The sequence below is a fragment of the Caenorhabditis briggsae genome, assembly GCF_000004555.2.
Source record: "Caenorhabditis briggsae complete genome, chrIII, whole genome shotgun sequence".
In the NCBI taxonomy this organism is placed as follows: domain Eukaryota; kingdom Metazoa; phylum Nematoda; class Chromadorea; order Rhabditida; family Rhabditidae; genus Caenorhabditis; species Caenorhabditis briggsae.
In genome coordinates, this window is record NC_013490.2 from 11,061,010 (window position 1) to 11,070,650 (window position 9,641).

The 9,641-nt window shown below is 39.5% G+C and overlaps 2 protein-coding genes across 2 annotated transcripts; both read left to right on the plus strand.

The window, feature by feature from the left end:
• Positions 1-197: 197 nt before the first annotated feature.
• CBG03602 lies at positions 198-3,191 on the plus strand (the record flags this gene model as incomplete). The annotated part of the gene is made up of 5 exons (XM_002647030.2): positions 198-250; positions 334-508; positions 1,151-1,486; positions 1,542-2,411; positions 2,886-3,191. 5 exons carry the CDS (start codon positions 198-200, stop codon positions 3,189-3,191), a joined length of 1,740 nt encoding a protein of 579 aa, XP_002647076.2.
• Positions 3,192-4,683: 1,492 nt separating this feature from the next.
• Cbr-mmcm-1 lies at positions 4,684-8,531 on the plus strand (the record flags this gene model as incomplete). The annotated part of the gene is made up of 5 exons (XM_045244418.1): positions 4,684-5,087; positions 5,134-5,782; positions 6,500-7,045; positions 7,846-8,309; positions 8,339-8,531. 5 exons carry the CDS (start codon positions 4,684-4,686, stop codon positions 8,529-8,531), a joined length of 2,256 nt encoding a protein of 751 aa, XP_045092442.1.
• Positions 8,532-9,641: the final 1,110 nt, after the last annotated feature.

Consider the following 9,641-nt stretch of genomic DNA (forward strand, 5'->3'; position numbering starts at 1 on the left):
CAAATTCCCCTCACGTCTCCTTAATTTTCCACGTGACCTTTTATCCTCAAAACCTAAAAATCCCTAATACGTGGCACATAAAAGTTCCTTATCTTTTATCAGATCTAATGCTATAAATATCTTAGAAAATCAGTCAGTTTTATGAGCAAGCAATCTCTTTGAAAATCGGAACAGTTCAGTTCGCAAGAGAGTAAAAAATGGAAATGACTACGTTGACTAGTTTACCATATTTCCATGGAACTATTGATACGTACGTTTGTAGTCTTTGTAGTCTTTGTAGTCTTTGTATTTTGTAGTGTGTAGTTTCTGGTCATTATGTTTTCCATTTTGCAGACGAGAGTGTCGAGAAATGCTTCCGGACCTTGGAGACTTTCTAATCCGAAATCCCACAAACGAAATGGTCAAATCCGGTGGCACAAGAACTTTCGCATGTATTCTGACAACAGCCGTCACGCCGGATCAAGCATCAGAAAATTCCAAAATGCTACCAAAGGATTATTCGTTGAGAGTGAGTTTTTGACCTCAATTATCTTGGTTACTGTAGGAGATATCAAAAAGTTGTCAACCAATAAAACGTTGGTGATAATGTGATTAACATTTTGTTAATGATTGGCTATTTTATATCTTTCCCAGAAAGCGAAATAAGTTTGATCAAAGTTGGAGACACTTTTTCTTTCAATTTCTGGGTTTTCAATTGTGTAAATCCTTCTATCTCGAAACCAAATTTTTAATCAAGCTTTTGCAAAGTACAAAAATGTTTATTAAGTCTTGTTCTTTATTTTTTGTTGACGATTCTTTGATGCAAAGCTGTTTGGAGGAGTAATGTCGCTACAAAACTCCTCCTCCTCTGACCCTCCGCTCGCTATCCGTATCCCTGCACTTTGACCTCAATTATCTCGATTTTTGTAAAAGAAAAAATTTTGACAATTGATAAATGTTAATCATACTATCACTAACATTTTATCAATTGACAGGTTTTCGATACCTCTCCTACGAATCGAGATAATTACTGTCAAAGTAAAGTACCTTTTCTAGGAACTAGGTTTTCTCGCTATCCTTATACTTTAACTTTGAACTCAATTATCTCGGTTTCTATCAAAGATAGCAGAAAACTATAAACTAATAAAACATTCAAAAATCTCAATTCCAGCTCGAATGCACAACTCGTCTAAAATCCTACGGTATCATATTGGAAAATGGTGTCTACTCGTTGCTAGGAACCCCAGAAACTTATCAGTCAGTTGAGGAACTTTGCAATGCGTACACCTCATCCCGTAAAGCCTTCCCTCAAGGTGGAATGGCTTTGAGACCAGTGGCCCGTCGACCGTGGCAACTTCTTTTATCGGACATTGAGTTTCCAGTGCCAGAAGTCGTGTTGGGAAGTGGAGAATTTGGAAAAGTTATTAGAGGAAAACTATTGAGACATGGAGTTCCGCCGATTGATGTGGCACTCAAGCGCGCTACAGCTGAGAATCATGCCGAGATTGTGAGTTCTCATTTACTCTTTGGGAACTAAACAATTTGATTTTTTTGAATTTCAGATCTCGGAAATGTTCACAGAAGCACGTGCAATGCGTGCTCTCATGCACCCCAACATCATCCGCTTTGAAGGCGTCGTCGTTGAGAAGCTCCCTCTCTACCTGGTCATTGAATTCTTGGAGGGGAGCAGTCTTCTAGATGCACTTCGCAAGAAAAAAGTCAACAATGTTTATCGTTTCCCAATTTGTATGGCAGTGCTCTATGCAGTGCTCTGGATGCACATGCACAACTATATCCATAGGGACATTGCCGCGCGGAATGTAATGATTTCTCACGATTGCCGAACTGTTAAACTGATTGATTTTGGATTGGCCAAACATGGACTACAGTTTACACTGGATGTAGCCACCAAGATCCCACTCAAACGGCTTGCTCCAGAAGTCCAAAAGACCAAAATCTTCTCTGCAAAATCTGATACATGGGCGCTGGCAATTTGCTTTTGGGAGATTTATCACGATGGAGCCCCAATTTACTCAAATGTGGTTCCATCTCTAGATTCTAAACCACCGGCTGTTCCATCTCCAACACCATCAGCTACTCCAACGACACCGGATACCAGTAAGAACAGCAATGTCAAGGGGAAACAAGCCACTCAGACTCGAAAACGTGCCAAGAAGGGGAGTGCACCTGCTCCGAAGCCTGTGGTGGAAGCACCAAAACCACTACCGAAAGATAGAGGAGAACCGCCCGAGTTGGTGATCACTCAAAATGTGGAATTTTTGCCCGAAAAATTTGAGCCGCGCTTCAAAATGATGACTGAAAAGAAGGCGAGAAAGAGGATTGAGTTGGCTGAAATTGCGAATGTCGTCGAGAAGGAGATCCTGCCGACACTTCCGGAAATGGTTCGGAACGAGTTGAAGTATCACGTGGATGTGAGTTTCGGAAGTCTGCTAGATGCTGACCTCGAAAAATGATACTTTGATTGTTAACCTAATGCGAAGTTAAAATTTTGAATTTTCAGAACTTGGTATTTTTTAGAATTACATCAACTTTTCGACTTTTTAGAACATTTCTATCTAATTTTTAAACATTTGTTTTTAATTTTCTGAGGAAGTTCTAGAGCTTTCCTTCTTTGAATTTCACCTTTTGGAGTTTCAGGACTTTTAGAAATTTTCAGGGTTTTCCGAATTTTTTTGAGCTAGAAAAAAACCCGAAAATCCAAATTAGAAAAATCCACGATTTCGAATTACCAAAAAATTCTGAAATTCCAGAATTCTGGAATTCCGAAAAATCCAAATCTTTCAAAAATTCAAAAAAATCTGAAACTTTAGAAATTTGAAAATTTGTGACCTAGAAAAAAGACCGACCCTTTTTTCCAAGGACCGAAGCCAATATTTGACTTCCAGAGACGCCCACCGTTCGACCCCAACTTCAAAGTCCAATTCGACAACAACAACTCGGTGGTGACCCAGCCAACCGCCGCCGGTACACTTCCGGCCAATCCCCTAACACCACAGGCGGCTCCGGCGGCCGTGACGCCTACATTCACCCCATCTGGCACGACTCCAGCCAAATTGAAGACTGTCACTCGTAGACGATCGAAGTCGACGGCGAAAAACAGCAAAAGCGACTTGGCTCAATCGAGTACAAGTGCTCCTGAGAAGAAAACGGTTCCGGAGAAGCAGAAGACGGGCAGAAGACGTGGAAAATAGCTTTGATCTGTTTTTTGAAATTTTACTTCACCTAATGAAGCTTTTTTTATTTTTTTTCCTTCTATGAACATTGCCCTTCGTCTAAAAAGGCCCTCTGAAGAATAAGCAAGTTTCCTCTGCTTTCTTCACGTGAAACCAACAACGAAAAGAAGAAGAATAAGAAGATAGAGAGTTGACGAGAGAGTGTGTGACTAGAAGAGAGTGGTTAGAGAAAAATGCGAATTTGAGTTTTGCACGCAGACGCCTAGTGGCAGTTGTTGTGTGTGTCCATCTATTCACTCACTGCGTTTTAGAATTGTCACAATCACCACACATTTTCATGTTGAACTTCTGAATTTTCATATTTAATGAGACGAATTTCAAACTTAACCAATTTTTAAAATTTTATTGTCAGAGATTTGTCGACTCAAAAATTGCTTTGTTTGATTTTTTTAAAATATTTATATTTTATAAATGTAGATCTAAACTGTACCGCCCATCTGTGTTTCTTTGGCGTCGTGGTGATGTTGTTTACACGATAAGAATCATGCGATAATTCGCAACTGCCGTCGACCTTTTTTTGTGTAGTGTGTGTGATGTTTTTCGAGTTTCTAAAGTAATTTTCAGCAAAAAATCTGGAATTTTGAGCCAAAAAAATGGATTTTTAACATTCAAAAAGGCTAAATCGTGTTGAGACCCTTCGTCTTCCATGCATGTTCCTTTAACAAAGTCCACCGTAGTTTAAAGGAACATACTTCAATATGACGTAGGGTTTCGACACGATATCGTTTTTTGACACATTTTTGTGAATTTTTTTGCGAAAAGTCTGAATAAAACTATGAAAATCGTCGGAAATTTGAGAAAAAAGCAAAAAAATCCTCTTTCCTGTAAAAATTTGTTCATCTAAATTAGCTCTGATGTTCTAAAAGTTTCGAGTTTTCTCGCATTCTGCACGTCTTTTTCTCTCATCTTCAGGGTTGTTTTTCACTATGTTCATTGGTCAAGAAAAGTCTAGTCGGCAGAGAAGAGAAATTCCCGAAAAGTAGCGGAAATTTACAGTTTTCTAGTTTTGTAAAAAATTTTTCTTGTATTTTGCGAATTTTCTATTAATCTTCTGTGAAAAAACCAGGAATTCCGAGCAAAAAACTCACTAAAGAGAACTAAAAAAGCTTCAAAATCTTCGAGAAAATGCTAAATCGTGTTGCGACCCTTCTTCTTCAATGCATGTTCCTTTAAAAAAAGTCTACTGTATAATTAAAGGAACATGTTCCGATGAGTTAGGGTCTCGACACGATATCGTTTTTTTTCGATTTTTTGACCGATTTTCAAATGATTTTTTCGGTAATACGTGCAGTAGAACTTGTTGATTTCGACAGAGAAATCTCAACGAATCAGTGATCGTCTTGTGATTTTTCTGTTTTGAAACTCTTGCAGGGTACCTTCTCCTCTTGCTTTGTCGTTCTCGGAAAATGATTTCCCAGCTCGCTAAACCATTTTTTCAGAACATCGCAAGATGTATCTCCAACTGCTCAAACCCCATTTGCTCCGATGCTCGACCCGCCCTTCCTCCTCATACACTCGCCACCCAATCGACCAAAAATGGGCGGCAATGGCGAAAAAAGCCATGAAAGGTCGTGAAGCCGACACTCTGATGTGGAATACTCCAGAAGGAATTCCAATCAAGCCACTGTACCTCCGAAGCGATCGTGAGTGTGACGCCGAGCGAAATGTTGAACTTCCCGGACAATTCCCATTCACCCGGGGCCCATATCCAACAATGTACACTCAACGACCTTGGACCATTCGTCAGTATGCAGGATTTTCAACTGTCGAAGAGTCGAATAAGTTTTATAAAGAGAATATCAAGGCGGGACAGCAAGGATTGTCGGTTGCCTTTGATTTGGCTACTCACAGAGGGTAATTGATTGTTCTAAACATTCAAATTCATTTTTTATTCCTCCAGATACGATTCTGACAACCCGCGTGTGTTCGGAGACGTCGGAATGGCTGGTGTCGCCGTTGATTCTGTGGAAGACATGCGTCAACTGTTCGACGGGATTAATCTCGAAAAAATGTCGGTTTCTATGACAATGAACGGAGCTGTGATTCCAGTGCTCGCCATGTACGTTGTGGCCGCTGAGGAGTCTGGAGTTAGCCGAAAACTGTTGGCTGGAACTATCCAGAATGATATTCTCAAAGAGTTCATGGTTCGTAACACCTACATCTACCCACCAGAGCCATCGATGCGAATCATCGGAGACATTTTCGCGTACACCTCCCGCGAAATGCCAAAATTCAATTCTATCTCGATTTCCGGCTATCATATGCAAGAGGCTGGAGCTGACGCTGTTCTCGAGATGGCGTTCACGATTGCCGATGGAATTCAGTACTGTGAGACTGGAATCAACGCCGGGCTTACTATCGACGCATTCGCCCCTCGCCTTAGTTTCTTCTGGGGAATTTCAATGAATTTCTATATGGAGATTGCCAAGATGCGTGCCGCCCGTCGTTTGTGGGCCAATTTGATTAAGGAGAGATTCTCGCCGAAGAGTGATAAGAGTATGATGTTGAGAACTCATTCACAAACTTCTGGATGGTCATTGACAGAGCAGGTGGGTCTAGAGCCTCTAGACTAGAGACTACAAACTACAAGTTCTAAATCAGCATGCATTTTTATAGTAAAGTTAAAATTGTTGGACCAAACCGAATTCTTTTTCCCAACTTTTAGGCCCAAAAATTACCTTTTAATAGTGAATTTTGAGCTTAAAAACCGGAAAATCTGAATTTTGGGGTTTTTGGGACCAGAAATTTCAATTATGGCATCAAAAATTGAGCTCTTAGACGGTGAATTTTGAGCTATTCCGGCATACTCCTCAGAAATCAAAAAGTCAAAGTCGAATTATTGAACAATCGATTTTTGCTTTAAAAACTGATGAAAATCCACTTTACGTTTCGCTATACCAAAATTAGATGTCAAAATTCAAAATTTTTGTGTTTTTTGGCGATCTTCCAAGTTTTTTTTCGTATTTTTTTTGAATTTTTGGGGTTTTAAAGCTCAAAATCTAGAGTTTTAGCATTAAAAATCTTTTTTGACGGTGATTTTTAAGCTATTTTGAGTAATTTTTGACATCAATCTTGAATTTCAAACAATCGATTCTTGGAGAAATTTTCAAGGATTTTCAAAATTTTTCATCAAAAATTGCTATTTTGGCTCTGTTTGAGGACTGATAATTTTGAAAAAAATTGGGGGTTTTTAGGACCAAATTATTTTTTTTCAATTTTTCGAAATTTGAGCTTCACACCCCCAATAACCGGTACCCCATTTCCAGGATCCTTACAACAACATCATCCGTACCACCATTGAAGCGATGGCATCTGTCTTCGGAGGCACCCAATCCCTCCATACCAATTCTTTCGATGAAGCTCTCGGTCTCCCAACCAAGTTCTCGGCCCGTATCGCTCGTAACACCCAGATCATCATCCAGGAGGAGTCTGGAATCTGCAAGGTCGCTGATCCATGGGGCGGATCTTATATGATGGAGTCGTTGACTGATGAGATCTACGAGAAGGCGTTGGCGGTGATCAAGGAGATCGATGCGTTGGGTGGAATGGCCAAGGCGGTGGCTTCAGGAATGACGAAGCTGAAAATCGAGGAGGCCGCGGCTAAGAAGCAGGCTAGAATCGATGCTGGAAAGGATATTATTGTTGGAGTCAACAAGTATCGATTGGCTGAGGAGCAACGTGTCGAGGTGTTGAAGATTGATAATAAGAAGGTTCGAGAGGAGCAGTGTGCCAAGTTGAATAAGATTAGAGAGACGAGAGACGCCGAGAAGGCTAAGAAGGCGTTGGATGCGATTACTGAGGTATTTTTAAATGTTTTAAAGTGGTGTACGGTACTCTTAAGGGCTTAATTTACGTTAGGCGCCTTTAATACCGTAGTACCAAATGTTGTCAATTAATTTTTAAGAGGAAAAATTCTTCCAAATCCAAAAATTATGAAAATTCAAAGAATTCAAGTTTTCGAAAAAATCCAGAAAATTCCGAAAATTTTGAAACCTCAAAAACTGTAAAAATACGGAAAACTTAGTTTTTGAAAATTCAAAAACTCCAAAATCCGAAAATTCTGAAAAAACAATCCAAAAAAAGTCCAAAAACTCGAAAATTCTAAATATTCAAGTTTGTGTAAATCCGAAAAAAAAATCTTCTCAAAATTCAATGAAATTTAAGAATTCCAAAATTATGGAAATTTCAAAAATACAAGATTTCGAAAAAAAAAGTCCAGAACTTCAAAAATTTGAAAAACTCAATATTTTCCAAAATTCCGAAAATTCCAAATTCTCTGAAATTTCTAAAAATTCAACTTTTTGAAAATCCAAAAATTCCAAAAACTCAAGATTTGAAAGACAAAATTCAAAATTTCCAAAGTGTTAAATTTCCGAAAAAAATCCAAAATATCCAAAAACTCTAAAAATACTAAAAATCCGAAATTTTGAAAATTCAAAATTTTAAAAAATTAAAAAATTCCAGAAAATCCAAGAGTTTGAAAAATAGAGAAATTCCCAAAACTCTGAAAATACTAAAAGTCCAAGTTCTTGAAAAAATCATAAAATCCCAAAATCTGAAAAAATGAATCCAAAATGTCCAAAATCTCCTAAAAGCGCGTCTTCTATTCCAGGGCGCTCGTGGAGACGGAAACCTTATGCAGCTGGCTGTCGAAGCCGCCCGTGCTCGTTGCACCGTCGGAGAGATTTCAGATGCTATGGAAAAAGTCTTCAATCGCCACGCAGCCGTCAACCGACTGGTGTCAGGAGCTTATAAGTCAGAATTCGGAGAGACTTCGGAGATGTCACAGGTTCTCGATCGTGTCAAATCCTTCGCCGATCGTGACGGACGTCAGCCACGTATCATGGTTGCGAAGATGGGACAAGATGGACATGATCGTGGAGCCAAGGTCATTGCCACCGGATTCGCTGATCTTGGTTTTGATGTAGACGTCGGACCACTGTTCCAAACACCACAGGAAGCTGCTCAACAAGCCGTCGACGCTGATGTCCATGTTATTGGAGCATCCAGCTTGGCTGCTGGACACTTGACCCTTATTCCACAATTGATTGGAGAGTTGAACAAGCTTGGAAGACCGTAGGTGGCCTAAGACTACTGTGACCTAGAAAAATTTCTTCCAGAGACATCCTGGTCGTTGCCGGAGGCGTCATCCCACCACAGGACTACAAGGAGCTGTACGATGCTGGAGTCGCGTTGGTCTTCGGTCCGGGAACTCGTCTCCCAGCTTGCGCCAACCAGATCCTCGACAAACTTGAGACCGCCCTTCCACCAGCTCCAGGAAAGGTGGCGGCTCGTTAATTTTCGTTTTGTGTGTTTTTTTTTCATTTTGCCCGATTTCCCCTGTTTCCTATGATGTATAATATTATGTGCAAAGAAAATGCGCTAACTTTAGACTAACTGGTTATTGTAGATTTTAGTACTATTTTGTTTCCTGTGCCATTTTTACAGCATTTTGTGCACCACCTCACTGAAATTCCCCAGCTCCAATAAAATATTCTCCTCACTTTTCAGATTTTTATGATTTTTATTTTTCCATTCAACAGAAAAGTTTTTTTCCGATGTTCGGAATGGCCTTTCCGATGTTCGGACTTTCCGATGTTCGGAATGGCCTTTTCGGAATGTCGAAAATTCCGATTTTCAAACAAAAACTAACTTTCAACGATTTTCGACTTTCAACGATTTTCGATCAGAAATCCCACTTTTTCATCACAAAATCGCGAAAAATTGGTGAAAAATTGACAAAAGTCGATTTATGTAACGCAAAAAAGCATCAAAATTAGTTCTGCTCGAAGCCCGCAAGAAAATTTTTTGCGTGCGCCTTTAAACATACCGTAATGCTTTACAGGGGCAGGCATTTTTCGTATTTATTTTCGGCCTATTTTTCCGTTTTTTCTGATGAATTTTATCGACTTTCAACTTTTTTCCCCACAAATATCGAGAAAAATCATTATAAACCGCCTAAAAACAGCAAAAGTTGTCGAAAAATCGGAAAAATGCTGAAAATAAAAATCGGAAACATTCCGGTCGGAATCCAGATTCGAGTACAGACCAACCCTGCTTCGGCCAAGCTCCATTACATAAACAAAATCCAAAACCTCAAAAAAAGCTGAAAATTAAAAAGTAAGAGCTGTCAAAGCCCCCATGGGGTAGTGGGGGAGTGAAGAAATAACCGGAAATGTTTGCTGGGGGAGTATAGATATATATTGCCAAAGAGGAGGAGGAGACAAAAAGAGAATACATGGAAATGGAGATACATGTTTTTTTCTGTTGTTGGTGGTGGGGGCTCAAACAGAGACTTCTGGGTCAGAAGTTTTTTTGCATACTTGTTACTTTTGCGCTTAGATTTTCTAATATTTAGGTCATGCGCCTTTAATACCGTAGTCTCAAAATTTTTTAATTAAAGGTGGT